The sequence below is a fragment of the Haliotis rufescens genome, unplaced genomic scaffold, assembly GCF_023055435.1.
Source record: "Haliotis rufescens isolate VD_foot unplaced genomic scaffold, xgHalRufe1.0.p SCAF_1, whole genome shotgun sequence".
NCBI classification, from domain to species: Eukaryota; Metazoa; Mollusca; class Gastropoda; order Lepetellida; family Haliotidae; genus Haliotis; species Haliotis rufescens.
The window spans coordinates 26,724,519-26,741,258 of record NW_025963779.1 but is presented as its reverse complement, the minus strand read 5'-3'; the positions used below and the strand labels follow the sequence as shown (position 1 = coordinate 26,741,258).

Here is a 16,740-nt window from a genome sequence, read left to right as displayed (position 1 = left end):
GAATACCACATTTGACACGGGAGGGCGGAGGGTGGTCAGAAGGACTTTAGAGAGGGGTCAGGATTGTTGACCTTGAGGACGGATAATGGAGATAATATTACTGAGCAAAACCAGTGCATAACAAATATTATCCTGGCAAGTAGTACAGCAGTGTTCGACATTAACACTGGTCTTCTGGTCCGCATCAAGTTTATTTTCTTAAAGACCAGTAAAATTAACTAAATGGTGGTCCAGTTGTCTGGTGTTATTTTAGGGATGAAACAAAGTAATTTACACTTGTACGACTTTTGAAATCAGCGATAGATCAACTCTAAACTCAAAGCAAAACCAGCAGCCTTAACAACCCTGCACGGGGACACCAGAAATGGGCTTCACACATTGTACCCAGGTCGGGAATCGAACCCGGGTCTTCGGCGTGACGAGCGAACGCTTTAACCACCAGGCTACCCGACCGCCCTGTAACATTAGAAAGAAGTAATGCCATTTATAACCTTTGCTAGGTCATCACCATTGCGTCTAGTAGAGATCCAACAGGACCAGTTGATGTTTCCATGTGCTGGTCCTTTGGAGTGAGTGAGTTGGGTTTAACGCCGCTTTTAACAGTATTCCAGTTATATCGCGGCGTGTCAGCTTAATGTGGGAGGAAAGCCTGAAGTGATGCAGGTCTCAGACGTTTACCACTTCGGTGAAACCCAGGAGCAAGGGTATGGTGCTGACAAACCTAGAAACATAATAGGGGCGAACCGGGATTTGAACCCACAATCATAGGTTTCTAGCGTGCCCAAGGGACGCAATTCTGCACAGCGAATCGCGGCGCCTTAGACGACTGGGCCACCCGTGCCCCCTGGTCCTTTGGACAAGTGACACATTGTGGTCAGTGTCAAACACTGTACAATCAGGACCAGACAATCCAGCGGTCAACAGGATCATCTAGGTAAATCAGTGGTCAATAGCATCGTCTAAGAAAATCAGTGGTCAATAGGATCAGATTGGATCCACGCAAACATTTAACTTAATCCTACTGTTTACTAACTACACATCAATTGACTGGGTAGGGTTCTAGTTGAGTAGTTCACTGACAACTGAACATTCTTGACATTTCAGATCAACACCTCACAGGCTTATGGTTATTTTCACTAATACACGATCTTGTAACAAATACTAACATCTGATATGCACTTGCACATGGAGTGATCTGAATATGCTGAAGAAAAGACAGCCTCAGTAGCTGAGTGGGTTAGATCGCTGACTTTGTGTCCCCTATGGGACTCAACCCCCCCCAAAAGTGCTAGAATCTGTACTTCACTAAGAATTTGTTACAATAGACAGCAGTTATCAGAAGTCACACCTTTAAAAAGTGGACCTGTGAAGATCCTGTGAGTGAGTGAGTGAGTATGGTTTTACGCCGCTTTTAGCAATATTCAAGCAATATTAAAGCAATATTATGGCAGGGGACACCAGGAATGGGCCACATTGTACTCATGTCGGGAATCGAAACTTGGGTCTTCAGCGTGACGAGCAAAGGCTTTAATCACCAGGCTACATGACTGCCCCCTTGTCGTAAAAGGCGACTATGCTTGTCATTAGAGGTAACGGGATCGGGTGGACAGACTCGCTGACTTGTTTGATGCAAGTCATCGTATCCAAAATGTGTGGAACGATGCTCATGATGTCAATCAATGGATTGTCTGGTCCAGACTCAATTATTTACAGACTGCTGTCATATAGCTGGAATATTGCTGAGTGCAGCGTTAAACAACAAACAAACAATTTAAATAGTGATTGATGTTGGGTGTGTAAATTTTCTACTCCAGATCATTAACTTGGCTATACATACAGCTCACGCTTGTGATTTACCAACTGACTGAAAGATCGCCAGGGATCTGGGGAACAAAAATGTCGGCATAGATAAAAAAAAATACAATAACTATATAACATTTTCAAAAAAGACAAATTCTGACTTTAATGGAAAATTCACAACCAGGTAACCACACAAAGATAGTGTCAGGAAGATGTCCTAATTTTTTCAAATCAGATTTGGAAAGTAGTAAATGACAAAAAACCTCTAGAAAACTGGCCATTTAATGCTGTACAGGTGTATATATATAGCCATGCACCTGAAATAGCCTATTTATAAAGTTGAAACCCAGCATGGGTATGCTAACAGAAACAGAGTGAAGTCGGGTTAGTTTATCAAGAGCAGCTGTGCTTGCCAGTATAAACGATTACACAGTTAACCTGTTCCACAAATCATAACAAAAACTCACATGTATATCAAATTAATTTCCACTTTCAGTAGAATTTAGACCCTTATCGTTAAAAGGATACCTTGACAGACCGAATTTAAATTTAATTAGCTGTGACTACGGAGGATGCTTAATCTCAGGCAGCAGATAAGTTGATGATAACAGAACACCACAAGAAATGGATGTTGCTGAGGCCAGGCATGTCATCCAAATGTTACTGACTGTCAGGTTCTTCTTTAGAATTGTAAACTCGGCTACATTACACATGGCCATAATAATATGAGTTACTTGTTACATCTTGACAATATCCTACAATTAAGATACACAAGAAATTGATGTATGCTACACTACACTTATTGAATAAGTGAGTCAGTGTTCATTCTAGACTTGAAAATAAGTGGGCCCATGGTACACTTAACCTTCAAAATGTGGGCCACTCAGAAATCCTCATGGGCCATTGCTGACAAAAATATACATCATACTGTATTTTCATGAGTATTTTGGGTACTTTTCCCCAAAGAATACAGCTGCGTAGAGGGGGTGCGCATAATACACGCCTTCAACGAGCTTTGATGGTTTTTCCGCACGTAACATCATAAATACCATGTCAACAAATTTGGGATGAAGTATGCAATTAAATCATATTATTACACTATCTGGTTATAACTAAAGTGTTCATTATGTACCTGGGCTTAATATATTTGTAATCTATTTTATTAATCTTATGCAAAATTTCATTCAATATTGTTCACAAAAATTTCGTCAAATTCATGTGTGAACTGATTTGGAGGATCGCGCCAAATATTTTATTTACAGGAACCATGATCAGATTAGTGCTACTAACTTCTTGAAGTAAACCGTCATTGACTGAATGGAGAAATATCATAAATGTCATATGCATGAGCATCATTTGCCTTTCGTTGATTTGAAAAAAGAGAGAAGATATCATGGTCTGCCATTTGATCGATGACAGCTTGGCCGTGCTTTGCAATGTCATGGCAGTAGGCATCTTGATATATGATTGGCTACGGCTGGTGATGTGGACCAATCACTGAGCTCTATATATGTTTTGGTGCAATTACCTGACTGCGTCTCATGGGCATCACATTGTGTATAATTATTGCTAAAACAGTGTGCAGAGTACAAAATAGCTCCTTACACTCAACTTACAGTATAGCTCCTTACATAGTGACATAGGGAGCAATCTAACCAAGGCTAATGTAATGCATGATTTGTGAGTGCATGATTTGGAGTTTTAATGAGGTTACAATCAAAACAAACTCACATTGTTCTGTTTCGGGATACTTTATTTGTTTGTTTTTTAGATTCAAACTAAGAACTATTAATTTTATTCGATTGGAACAATGTGCCATTTCAATGTGCACCAACTGAAAATTGAATGCGCCACTGGTGCAAGGGTGCAGACTAAAATGAACACTACTGAGTAAGTGAATGATGCAGTACGCCACGGACAGCAAACTTCCAGGAACATAATATTTTGTACTTAGCCAGGGAAACACAAGGTTGATAGCATGAGCAACTATTTACATCAGGGTAAGATGACACATATGATATATCATCCAAGGCCCTGTTCCACAAACAGATCGTAGCCCTACGACTCATCCCATGTTCAAGCACTGACTTATGACCATCTTTGTTTTGATGGTTTTGTGGCAAGGGCCCTGGCTGGGATCTTTCCTAGATTCCAACAATGTGCACTTAGCAGAAAAACTGGGGGGAAAATTGCAACATTGTTCACATTAGACATTTTTAATGTCCCTAATTTCATAAATTGGGAATTGGGAAATCGTATATTCAAATTGGGAATTTTTACTGTCACTTGGGGCCGAATATCAGCCTCTGAGCATGTCCAGGTAAATCCCTGCCTGGTCACATATAACCTCCAAATCCTCTAGTAGACCTTCAGGACTAGCATGGGATGCTGGGGACCTATTCTAGAGATCTATTCAGCACCAGGGAACTACACGTATTTTGTGAATATTTAACATGTAATCATAGTAATAGCACAAGAAGAATATGTCGATTAGTGTACTGTCCTAAATGTTTCCTTTAAAACAAACCAACAAACACGTTTTCCTCCAACTGTATTAAATTCATCAAAGAAAGTTCTACAAAGTAAGACAGTTGGTCTGGAAGTTTGGATGTGAAGGCCTGTCTGTGTGGAACTGCACATCACACAGGTTTGGTATGTATGTAGGCAGCAGCTACTGCATGCACCCTGTACAAGCAGCTGGCTCTACTTCCCACCGTGGGCTGGAATCTTGGCCCCATGCCAACAGACCTGCCTAGACACTGACTACTAATGGGCTATTAATGGAAACATGCTTGTGCAGCAAAAAGGGGGGCTACAGGGAAGCAACTTGTGCTCTAAAAGAGAAAATCTGTTGGTAAGTATGGAAGAGTTATGTCCCTTGGTTGAAATTGAAGGGACAATGTGGGATTGGACTTTGCTTGTGATCTAATTATTTTGCCGCAGACAAATGGCATCAGGACATTTTTATTGTTTTACTGGCATTGGCATTCTTAAATATCTACATACAGAGCTCAAAATAAGCTGCAGATTTGTATAAAACATGCAAAATATATCACCATTACCATGGTTACTCAAATAATTATCAGTTGATAGTGTACAAATACACTTGAATTTTTTTTTTAGAAAACAAAATAGCACAAGACTCCACATAATTACCCAAAGAATGCTTTTCAACCATTACAGATTTATTTACTGATCAAATGCAGCTTCACATGACTGTAGGTAGATAATTGTGTGTTAATTGTTAATGAGACACTGATGTTCCATGAATTAATCCAAAACTTTGTGAAATTCGGACCATGTTTCATAATTTGACCTCAAATGACCTTGACCTTATATTGATGCATTTGAGACCCACCTTAGAGATCATGTATACTAAGTTTCATCAAATTCATAAATACTGAACGCAAGCCTTTTATGACCTTGACCTTCAATGTCATCCAATGCAATTCAGAAACCCCCTTCTCGAGTATATAGGACGTATATAAATCAGGTATGAAGTCTCTTATATCTGCCATGAGCGGGTTTAAAAAAAAACTCTTGACAGCAGAGGTAGTAGTGGTTCATGTGTGCATGTGGCAAAAAGATAAAAAATGTAATGTTATTTAGTCTTTGGGTGATATCTAACACCATTTTGTTTTGAAGCAGTACACAAAACATACTTTGCAAAACCAGAAAACATGAGTTTAGGTATAGGTATTATTCAGGACCAGAGATGGTGCAGCAACCATTGTTAACTTGAAACAGGGATACGCCAATAAACTCACAACTTGGGATACAAGGAAGAAGTTGGAACGAAAAACAGGATCTCAATTCTCATTATGACAAGGCAATGTAAAGGATGTAAAAACTAAATAGTTTCACAAAAACGCGATTTATCTGGTTCAGTAACTGATGGAACTTAAGCACTGTAGCTCACCTGCATATTGTTTTAGTCTAAAACCCAGCAGAGATAGCCATTTAGCAGAAGTTGCTGTCACCATTTCAACATTGCTTTTTAATTTCTTAAAAACATTTATGCAATCATTTAAGTGAAATTAACTGAACTTGATTAATTCAATCTGAGCTGAAAACTTTTGAGTCTTCTAGCCACAACTTCGCTCTTGGCATCATTTCAGTAGATTTTAGCATGGTTATATGGATTATTATCAGCTTACTAAGCCAAACAGAATTTGACTAGACTTGGGCGAAAGTAGCAGAGTGTTAATTGATGTCCACACACTTCTACCTTACAATGAAGGCAAACATTTACAAAGTTTCTGAGGGAAAAAAGCATTTTGAGTCAATTCAACTGAATGGTCATAAAGAAAAGGCCAAGGTCAAATGGCTGAGTAATGTACCCACCTTCTGGAATGTCTGGCATCATAGTGATCATCATCATAATAATCATTTCTCCTTCTCTTGTGACGATAATCATCATCATAACTGGAATCTCTACTTCTGGTCCTCTTTCTTCGTGATCGTGGCATCTGAAATTTCAGAACATATTTTAACATGCTTTGCTAAAAGAACAAAGGTGCCATCAGCACTGTGTACTGTGATAAATTACCCTATCGGGCAGCTTTACACACTCTTGGTGATGTTGATTATGATAATTATAAGAAACAATGATCTGGATAACAAGTTTGTAATGAACATTTGAGCATGTGTAGTGACTGTTCTTTGCATTCACTGTCTCCATCATCATGCATGACTCCTCAAACCTGTCTAATGGGTTCATGTTGTCTCTTCATATTCATGTCTTATCATGAAATAATACTTAATTTTAAACTTAAGTGACAAATATCTTCTGTTGTGTGATCAGTGTTTGAAATAATTTTTAAACCCAACAAGACAGTCAGGTTGGTGACCCATAAGTGTTGCCTGCCCATGTTCGAGATTACCAGCCCGCATCCAAGAATAATAAATATTGAAAAATCATAAAAAACAAGAGTAAAATTACGTCTTCATTCAGTTGAAATGATGCAGACAATTACCATATTCGACGTAATAAGAGCCCCGCTCTAATTAGCGCCCACGGCGAAATTTGCTAATATATTGGCCAGTGAACAATCCCAATCAGCACCCCTTCCGATTGATCAATGTACACAAGACTTATTTATCCGTGTATAATACGCACTCGTGTGTTATATCACCCTTAATTATGGGCAATCAAATTCTTGAAAAATATATGTCGTATGTAAACATTTCAGGCTGTTAGCATAAACCACGAAATTTAGGACCTTTCAACTCAAAATAATATTCTAATAAGCGCCCCCTATTTCTAATTTTGAGAGCACCCTGGGCGCTTATTACGTTGAATACGGTACATGAGAATCTACAAGGAGAATTTACAATAAAACTGAACACATAAGTAGTCTTAAATTTATCTGCCAGATAGTCGGGCAGGTGGAAGAGATTTCATGCAGCCTAAGAGAAAAGATACCTGCCTTGTGCAGGCGGCAGGCAGTATATGTTTAGGACACTGTAAAATGTTTTTTATTCATAATAATGGTCAAAATGCCTGGCAATGAGATTTTATTTAATGCTGCATGGACATTATTCAAGTTGTATGGCAACTTAGCAGACAGACCTTATAACTAAATAATAATGTCAGTGAATTAGGAGACAAACATCCTATTTTTTCAGTGGAGATCTATGTTAAAAGCTGATTTGATGGTACAAAATCATACTTGGAACCCAAACACATGAGTGACAACAACAGGTTTCAAATGTTATATTTCAGTTCAGAACATACCAAGTACAGAAACTCACTCTAATTGCATCAATGACAGTGTTAAGACAGTTACAAATCCAGGCATAAAGCAAGCCTCAAAGATCCCAGACCCCCTAAATTTCAATCACTGAATTTAGCACTTGTAGGATGATGTGATTATTTGATTTTTGTTGTCAAACATATTTAATAATATGGTATGGAACTGTTTCATTTGAAAGCCTCACATTGTGGTATAATGACGCTGATAGACAGTTGGATGTAATATCCCACAAAGAATTTACTGATATATATTTGCGTTATTCTGCAAGACAAAATAACCACTAATGAATAAGAAAAGAAATGTATAATTGTTGATGACATTAAGGTATAACATATAAATATTCCAAAAAACTGATAAACTATTCAACAACAGATTTGGAAATAGGAGAAGGTTTGAGATAAAAGTACAAAGGTATAAGGAAATGTTTTAGCATAAATTTCTCTTAACTGGTTTAGATACAGGCAACTAGCAAGCTAGGAAACAGTCTTGATTACAATATCAATCACAGCAATGTTTATGGAATTGTATCTTATTTTATTGATCATATATATTGAGTCTGAACATCACATGAACTATATTGTAATGTATTTTCAATATTTGTACCATGTCCCATGTGTGCGATTTTTGTGGGATTTCACAGCACGCATAACAATCTGTGCCAATGTCCCAATGCTTTGCTCTTGGCAAACACTCATGCATGCTTTGTATAGCCGTAAATTTATTAATTTCAACATTTTTTTTCTTTTGTAAATTGATAATCAAACAATGTTTCCGACTTGTCCGTCCAGTCCTTGTTTCTCCCCACAAGAATAGGTCTTCAGCAACCCATGCTTGCTGTAAAAGGTGACTATGCTTGTCGTTAGGGGCGACTTACGGGTTTGGGTGGTCAGGCTCACTGACTTGGTTGATGCACGTCATCGATCCCAATTGAGTGAATCAATGCTGGATTGTCTGGTCCAGACTCGATTACTTACAGACTGACGTCACATAGCTGGAATATTTCTGAGTGTGGCAATAAACAACGAACAAACAAACAAACAAAACCTAGCACCAGGCAATGTATGTAAGACATGAAGAATTTTGCATTTAGGTTCAGTGACTTAACGCTGCATTTTCAGGGAAAGATGCTCAGCATAAAGTCTGCAGCAAACAATGGTACGATTTCCAAATTGTTAATCCCAAACCAGGTGACATCCCTAAAGTTGTCTGCTATGGGCACTTAGTTAAAGATACCAGATAGATCCCTGAAGATATCTGTTTACAAACAACCGTTCAATATATATTACATTTACATTTCTCATTTACCACAATATGTGGTATTTCCTTCCATGACAACATTCAGTGAGACATCTCAAGTAGTGGCCAAAATTAAAACAATATTATTAGTGAGAGGATATGGGTAGTTTAAGCAGAATGTAGCTATTCAGGTGTGAAAGTATCAAGTCACGTATATTCCCAATCTGAAGGTGCGAGTTTGCAAGAAATGTGCTTATATGTGAAAAGGAAGGCAATAATTAACTCCTGTTCAAAATGACTGTGCCTGAGGATAAGTGAACTTTTCTTCACCCCTGATGTATAAGTGTAACCAAGAGAGGGCTTCTACTTATTTCGGTTTGACAGTGATACTGTCAGTGTTCACCCTAAGGATCAGATAGTAAAGTTCTGCTGAGTAACAACAGTAAAATGAGAAAAAAAGGAGTCCAACATAAATCTAAAATGATTTGAAAAGTCTAGATTGCCTCAGCTCTAACCTCTCCAAAGCTCACAAGCCAGATTCTAGCTTGTTATTATCAGTTAATCTTGTTCTGTCCACTGGTGTTTACAGCTGATGAGGTTGACGCCCAATGACACGGCTGTAACCCTCTCTCCCTTAAGCTTGATGAATACCAACTGTGGGAGCCCCCAATCACAAGATATATAGCTGCTTGTACCAGTCCTGACTAATGCAGATTTTATAGTGCTAGGCAACTGATATACCATGCTGCAGTTAAACATGAATACCCCACTCAGACACAATGTAAGGACTCCGAGCCGGACAGTCCTTGTTTTATCCCCTTAATACTGGTGCCAGGCAGGGTAACAAGTACCATCATTTGACGTCTTCTGGTATGGCAAGGCCGAGGATACCCCATGCTTCTGCTCTCCGAGCAATACTCTACCACAAGACCACAGGCTGTCTAACAGTAACATGAAAGAATCAGGTGTTCTTTAGCTTCTTTTGAGTAGTACATATGTAGAACTCAGATCTATGGTAGGACTCTGATCCATGTCACAGTCTCAGATCTATGACAGATTCCACGAAAAAGGGCAGATATTGGCATAATACTCAGAGTCCCGCAATAGATCTGAGTCCTACATTACATATACAATATATCATGTATATGTAAACAGCACCCATGAAGGTCTGGATTCGAATAAGTCTGCAGCAACTAATGCTTGTCGTAAAAGGCGACTATGCTTGTCATAAGAGGTGAAGAACAGGATCGGGTCATCAGACTTGCTGACTTGGTTGATGCATGTCATTGTATCCTAGTTGTGTAGATCGATGCTCATGATCAGATGTCAATTACAGGATTGTCTGGTCCAGGCTCATTTGTGTACAGACTGAAGTCATATAGCAGGAAAATTGCTGATTGTGGCATTAAACAACATAGGTATAAACAGTATATGTATATGGGCATATGTGTATGCGCATATTGGTTAGGGAAAAAGAAACATCTCTTTTACTTTGAAATATGTCAGTATCTGATTGTGGCAAATTTCATTGATTTGGAATAGCATCTGAATAATCATGATAACTTAAGGATGTTATAAGTAGCCTAATGAATATTGTTCATAGGCCTACATATTTTTTTAAGGTTGGGAAATGATAATTAGTGTGATCGACAACTTCTCATGTTGTAAATCATCTAATTCGTATCCAAATCACAATGAAAATACAAAGAGCCATTGAAAATTGCCTTGTAACAACATGTCCAAAACGACAGGCACAGCTTGGCTAATTTGTTTACCTTTTTGATTCCACTATAACGAATAAATGTCTGATTAAACTTCCATATATCAACGCTATAGTTGTGACCAGTATATGTACTTCGGACGTTGTAAACGTTGTTTGGTCGTATGAACATATGGGACATGACATTTCAACACATCGTGGCCCATATCGCCAGTGGTTATGTACACAGGTGGCGCGCTATTATGACCAACCAGGTCAAATATGGCTGTCGTTGCGACACAAAAACGTACACTTTTCTTCTGTCAGAAAAGATTAAAATAACGGATATACGGTTAAACGTGAACGTTAACTTGTTTTGATCTTCCTTTACAATACTTACACTGATTGTTCTGCCTCGACTTACTGTTCCCCACAAAAAATCTAAATTCAGATGTCTACGACAAGAAGACACGATCGATGCAAGAGCATCCATTAGGCGTTGTAAGACAGCGTGCGATTGGTCAGAATGAAGCCAATAACAAAACCAGTTTAAATATCGCCCTAACTGTTTCTAACGGAGAAATGTATTGGGCGTGATATTCGTAATTGTCCAACCAGGAACCGTTTCTCTTTTACCGCACGGAAAACCAAAAACATCATGGCAAACCGATCTATAGGAAAGATTTTGAGGAATTTGCAGTTTAGGCCTGTGAAAGATATGAAATTTACTTTTGATCCGTATAAAGATAACGTCCGGTCAATCAGGTATTTATATAATCAAATAAATGAAAATGAATGAAAACAGAATTCCGAATTTATTAGTTTGTTACAGGAAAATCTGATTTACTTGTCCCACTTTGCACACTAAAGTCTTACTGCTTTTATCATGTTTATCACGTGTATTGATGGAAGTGGTGAAACAGTCCACGAGAAGTAGTTCAGTAAGAGACACTTGTCAGCTGCTTATGTCGAATGATTTTATGTTTGTTAAAAATAGTGAAAACTTGAAACGAATACACTTCCCTCGACAATAGAGTCATTTATACTAATGAGCCAATATAGATGTGAGGTGTAACGGTGATCAGCTGATGAACACGGCATTGTGTTGAATAATTCATGCAATAAGTCCAAATTCCGGGCAAAATTACCTCGTTAGTCTCAATACTGTCATTAGTAATGATAATACATGGACAGAATATCCAAAATATCCAATTTCTTCTTTCCAAACTGATTATTGGGATAGTGCTTACTATTTTCCATCAATCATTTTATCATCATTTCCTATTTGAAAGGTAAAAAGCGACTATGCTTGTTGTAAGAGGCAACTAATGGGATCGGATGGTCAGGCTCGCTGACTTGGTTGATGCATGTCATTGTATCCCAATTATGTGGATCGTTGCGGCTGATATCAATCACTGGATTGCCTGGTCTAGACTCAATTATTGACAGACCGTCGTCATAAAGCTGGAATATTGCTGATTGTGACATAAAACAACAAGCAAACAAACCTATTTGAAAGGATCATTTACAGTTGTCATACTAACCCCCAACACCACCCCTTTTACTTTTACACTGATTGTTTTTTAAATGCAATGAATATCTACATGGCTGCTACCAAGTGCAAGTGAACTGCAACAACTTTGGGAATATTATCGTTTTAGGTGTCAGATTAACTCTGAACCTGAATTAGAAGGTCTGGGGTTAAAATCCAAGGACTCAGAAATGTTTTTAAGCTACACTTCCATAAGTATGATTTTAAGGCCAAACCAATTCCATTTCATGTAATGTAGATGTTATTAGTCAACCTGCTTCAAGGCATGCAGGAGACTAGGTTTTAAAAGATCCAATTGCAACCACCCTACCCTTTTTGTTGTAATGATTACCATTAACAGTTTGCCATGTCTATTTTTCAGAGAGGTATTATTTCAGTTGCAGTCGCCCAAATTGATCTCAACTAATGAGAATGTCAATATGAAACTGGACATCAAGTCGGACAGATCTGATCCTCGCATAGACATAAACTTTTGTAAGAAACATAATCTTTGACCAGACCAGTTTAATGTCTTGTTTTACAAATTTGTTGTTCATAAATCCATGATGACGGATGCTGAGCTAAATTTCACATACTCCATGCATAAACCTTTTGAAATATTATTTTTGTTTCTTCTTGCAATCTACCACAGCATTTTAAATGTTTTTTAGGCTCATTGTAAGTCAAGATAATAAACTGGCCATTGATATTGTTGATAATGGTGTCACCTCAAATGGTAATTTTATTCGCCATTGATATTTTATTGTCTGTTTTCTTTTTAATATGATAGTTATCGACATGTAAACATGTTATTGCTTTGAGGGGATGGGAAACAGTTGATGAATCTGATGAAAAAGACAAAGGATTCAGAAAAGGTTTTCCGAAAGAAATGATAGTTTCTTCGTGATATCATCCTCCTCTCCTTCATCTTCATCCAGTAAAGATGACTTTTTATTCATTTGGTACACAGGGTTAGTTCAGAAATGTCTCCGAACCTTCATAGTTTGGCCCTCCATCTATGAAGGTTCATACTCCAATGAACTCACACAAAGTGAAAGTCTATTCTTGTAATTTTTTATCACAATTTCTTACCTCAAAGGATGTAGGCCAAGATCTATACACAATTTTATTTAGTATGTGTAACTTCATGTTTACACTGACAGCCATACAACAACCAGCTATGTCCCGGAATAAAATAGTTCCTCAAAAAGACAGGTGACATGAGCGTATGGATCCACAACTTGCTCTTCAGAAACACATGTATTCAAATAATATCATTATTAGATGAGGAAGGTCTGTTAAGAAATACATCAGTAAGTCAGTCATAATGACAGCAAGTCGTAATACATTTACATCAAGTACAAGACATCCAAATGGCCGTGACGGGAGACATTTCGGGATTTGCTAATGAACCCATGGCGGTTACATGTTTTAGTCATCATTGATCAATTGGCCGATCATTGAAAGGTGATTAAAGATGTGTCAAATAGACACTAAGGTAAACTCATAGATTGCTGTGGACTGTCACTGTCACTCTAAACAAGGATCGAGTCGATACTACCATAGTTTGGATGTGCATTTCTTCGTTTTGATCTACCCATTTTGATGGGTCTTAGTGAGGATTTCGCAAATGATTGTGACGATTCTCAATGTATACTAAAACGTTGAGTTCAAGATTAAAGGGTCTAAATGATCAGAAAGTACATTTCTGTACGTATTCATGCCAGGGAATTCCTAGAGTGTACCCCAGGAATGTGGAAGTAGTCTGTCAGTGTTTACGTCATTTCAAGAACACAGTCTCGTGAAAAAACATATGAACGTCAAATTGTCTTGTCTTTCGCGGTCAGGTGACCGACCTCTTGTCCAATTGAAAAACTGTTTATCATGTAAACTTCAAATTAAAAAAAATATTTAAGGTTGAAGGTGACAACATGATTAATGTACAGTGAAAAAAATAGCTGTTGAATCTTATTTCTCTGACAATGTTTCAGCTGATGGTCAGAAACTGCTCTTCAAAACAGGAAATCTTACTACATTAGAAATTCTTGACCGATTAAACCAAATATGTATAGACAAAGATCCCAAGAAGAATGAGGCAGCCCCCATGACAACGAAGACAGCAAGGAGAAAGAGGTGATGACAGCACATGCTGTAGGGTACATCAATAGAGACTCACAGTGTCAGATGACAGACTCACTGTGTATGAGGTGTGTGCATCAAGAGTGACTTTCTATAATCCTGAACCTGAGTTTAATGCCTTCGATTGTGCTACAAGTTGGAAATAAAATATTACTGAAAGAAAATGTAAACATAGTAACCATTATTTTCTTGTTCAAGCATGACTAGCTTCAAATTCTGTGGACAGGGGAAATAAGGTTTACACTAGGCCTCTGGACTTTAGAAAACCCACACTTGTCTAAGGATGAACTGATATACATCTTTAATTGTAAATGAAAAGAACCAGACATTAAAATTGTATGACAAAGCATTCATGGCAGATTCTTAGTTTGAAATTTGTTTAAGGGTAAAAATCGAAATGTTTAGAAACACCATGGGGTTTATCTTCAACCTAATTGAACACCAGTGCACTGTACCACTTCAAGGAATAGGAAAAGAGTTTTTAGTTGCATGCTTCTATTAAATGAAGATATGAACAAAATGAATATGATCAGTTACTGTTGAGGATATAACGTGATCACCAGTGGTAGGTTTGATTGCTTGTATGTGTAACGTGATCATCAGTGGTAGGTGTGTCTGTTTGTACATAATATGTTTGTGGAGTAACTGCATGCAAGAGGCCTGGATAAATGCTAGATTCTATGCTTTTGTTTGTTTTCATTCAGTAAGTCATGGTAGACTGATACGGGGATGCAGTAATGCAGACATTGACGGGACAAGGATACAATAAGATTCCATGTTGACCCACGTAAAGTAACAAAGTATGTTATTTGGTTACACTTGTAGAACTTTTGACTTTTATCGCAATAAGAACTACAGAGATTTGAAGGAGGAATATTAAGATCTCGCTTGAAGCAATTTGCTATGTCATAAACTTAGGAGAAAGACATTATATGTTTTCAGATTTGTAGGTTTTCTTGAGTACTTGATGTCCAGAAATTTCATTAGTAACCGACAGTGTTGGCAAAACGTTTCAATTTGTTAAAATTTCTGAGCATCATGAATACTCATTAAAACCCACAAATCTGAAAAATGTTATGTTTATCGACATTATAAAGTTATCAGTCAATTTGTGAAGCACTCTCTTTCTTTTTGTACTTTCGCAGTTGTGAGACAGACATGATGTCAACTAGAATGCGAGGACATCACATGCTTCTATGATAACTGGGAGGGGTGCAGAGTTGCATCCCTTGGAAATGCCAGAAACCTTTGGTTGTGGGTTCAAATCCCAGTTCGCCCCGATTATGTTTCTAGGTTTGTCAGCACCATACCCGTGCTCGTGGGTTTCACCGAAGTGGTAAACGTCTGAGACCTGCATTACTTCAGGCTTTCCACCCACATTAAGATGCCATGCCATGATATAAGTGGAATACTGTTAAAAGCGGTGTTAAACCCAATTCACTCACGCACTCCATGATAACTGAACTCGCCTGGTTAGCAGAGTGGAGAAGAAAACCTAACTTTATGGTAGTTTTTCTGAAAAATACTGTTACACCTTTAATTAACATGGTATCCATTTCGCCAAAGGCATGTTTTTAAAAATTTGAAATAGGAAAAAAAGATGCTTTTCAAGAAAGCGCAGTTAATTGTCCAGGAGATTTCTGGTCTTTTAATCCCATTTTTTTGTAGACCATGTTTGTCAGTCTCGCCAAATGTCTGTGTTCAAAACTAATGGGCAGAATTACTGTCAGAAGTTGAAGCCCACTCCCCTCACTGGCTTGGTACTGTGTAAGAACTAAGGGAAGCAACTCTTGATCACCTCATTGGCTTGGTACCCTGTAGGAACTGAGGGAAGCAACTCTTTATCACCTCATTGGCTTGGTACCCTGTAAGAACTAAGGGAAGCAACTCTTTATCACCTCATTGGCTTGGTACCCTGTAGGAACTAAGGGAAGCAACTCTTGATCACCTCATTGGCTTGGTACCTGTAGGAACTAAGGGAAGCAACTCTTGATCACGAAGCAAGCACATGTTTTGATGCTATATTTATGTTTGTGTATACTGGCAAGTCATGTAGGCTATAGTTAACAGTTCTTTAGGTTGTGAGGATTTTCCTTCTTTATTGAATGCAATAGAGATGAACTAAGACTGAAAGCAAAACTAGAGTTAAAAAACATTCCAGACATGTAAAACATTGCTATATTTGCACACTTAGTTACCACATGATCCTGTTGTTGCTTTCAGCATTTTTAGATATTTTTTTTTTCATGATTAGAGTTTTTTCAAGAGCTCAACTAAAACAAAACTTTAAAGATATCTTCATCAAACTGAGCACACACTGTCTTAAGGACATTGTGACTATGGGCACTTTAAATTTTGAAAATTCCATTGGAATGCTTTATTGATAAAACAACCTTGTCATGTGAATCCCTGGCTGTGTCATACCAAGATAAAAAGTGTTGCTTCCTTTTACCCTGCCTGGCGCTTGGCATTAAGGGGATACAGTCAGAGTCCGTGTATATACTTTGTCTGAGTGGGGTATCAATGTTAACTGCAGTATTGTATCTCTGTGGGCGAGCACTATAAAACATGTGCTATTC

At 38.0% G+C, this 16,740-nt stretch overlaps 2 protein-coding genes across 7 annotated transcripts in view; one reads left to right on the top strand and one right to left on the bottom strand.

The window, feature by feature from the left end:
• LOC124131707 (dual specificity protein kinase CLK2-like) overlaps positions 1 to 10,991 on the bottom strand; it is a 79,280-nt gene extending 68,289 nt beyond the window's left edge. For all 6 annotated transcript variants that reach the window (XM_046495164.2, XM_046495170.2, XM_046495169.2 and 3 more), the window contains exons 1-2: positions 10,892 to 10,991; positions 6,145 to 6,269 (exon numbers count right to left, since the gene is read on the bottom strand). In XM_046495164.2, the coding sequence (XP_046351120.2) occupies positions 6,145 to 6,269; positions 10,892 to 10,984 (218 nt within the window). In that variant the 5' untranslated portion in view covers positions 10,985 to 10,991. The remainder of the gene's footprint in view (positions 1 to 6,144; positions 6,270 to 10,891) is intronic.
• Positions 10,992 to 11,106: 115 nt separating this feature from the next.
• Positions 11,107 to 14,842, top strand: LOC124131706. Its single transcript, XM_046495163.2, has 3 exons — positions 11,107 to 11,256; positions 12,405 to 12,517; positions 14,014 to 14,842. The coding sequence occupies exons 1-3, from the start codon at positions 11,150 to 11,152 to the stop codon at positions 14,157 to 14,159; spliced, it is 366 nt and encodes a 121-aa protein (XP_046351119.1). The 5' UTR covers positions 11,107 to 11,149; the 3' UTR covers positions 14,160 to 14,842.
• Positions 14,843 to 16,740: the final 1,898 nt, after the last annotated feature.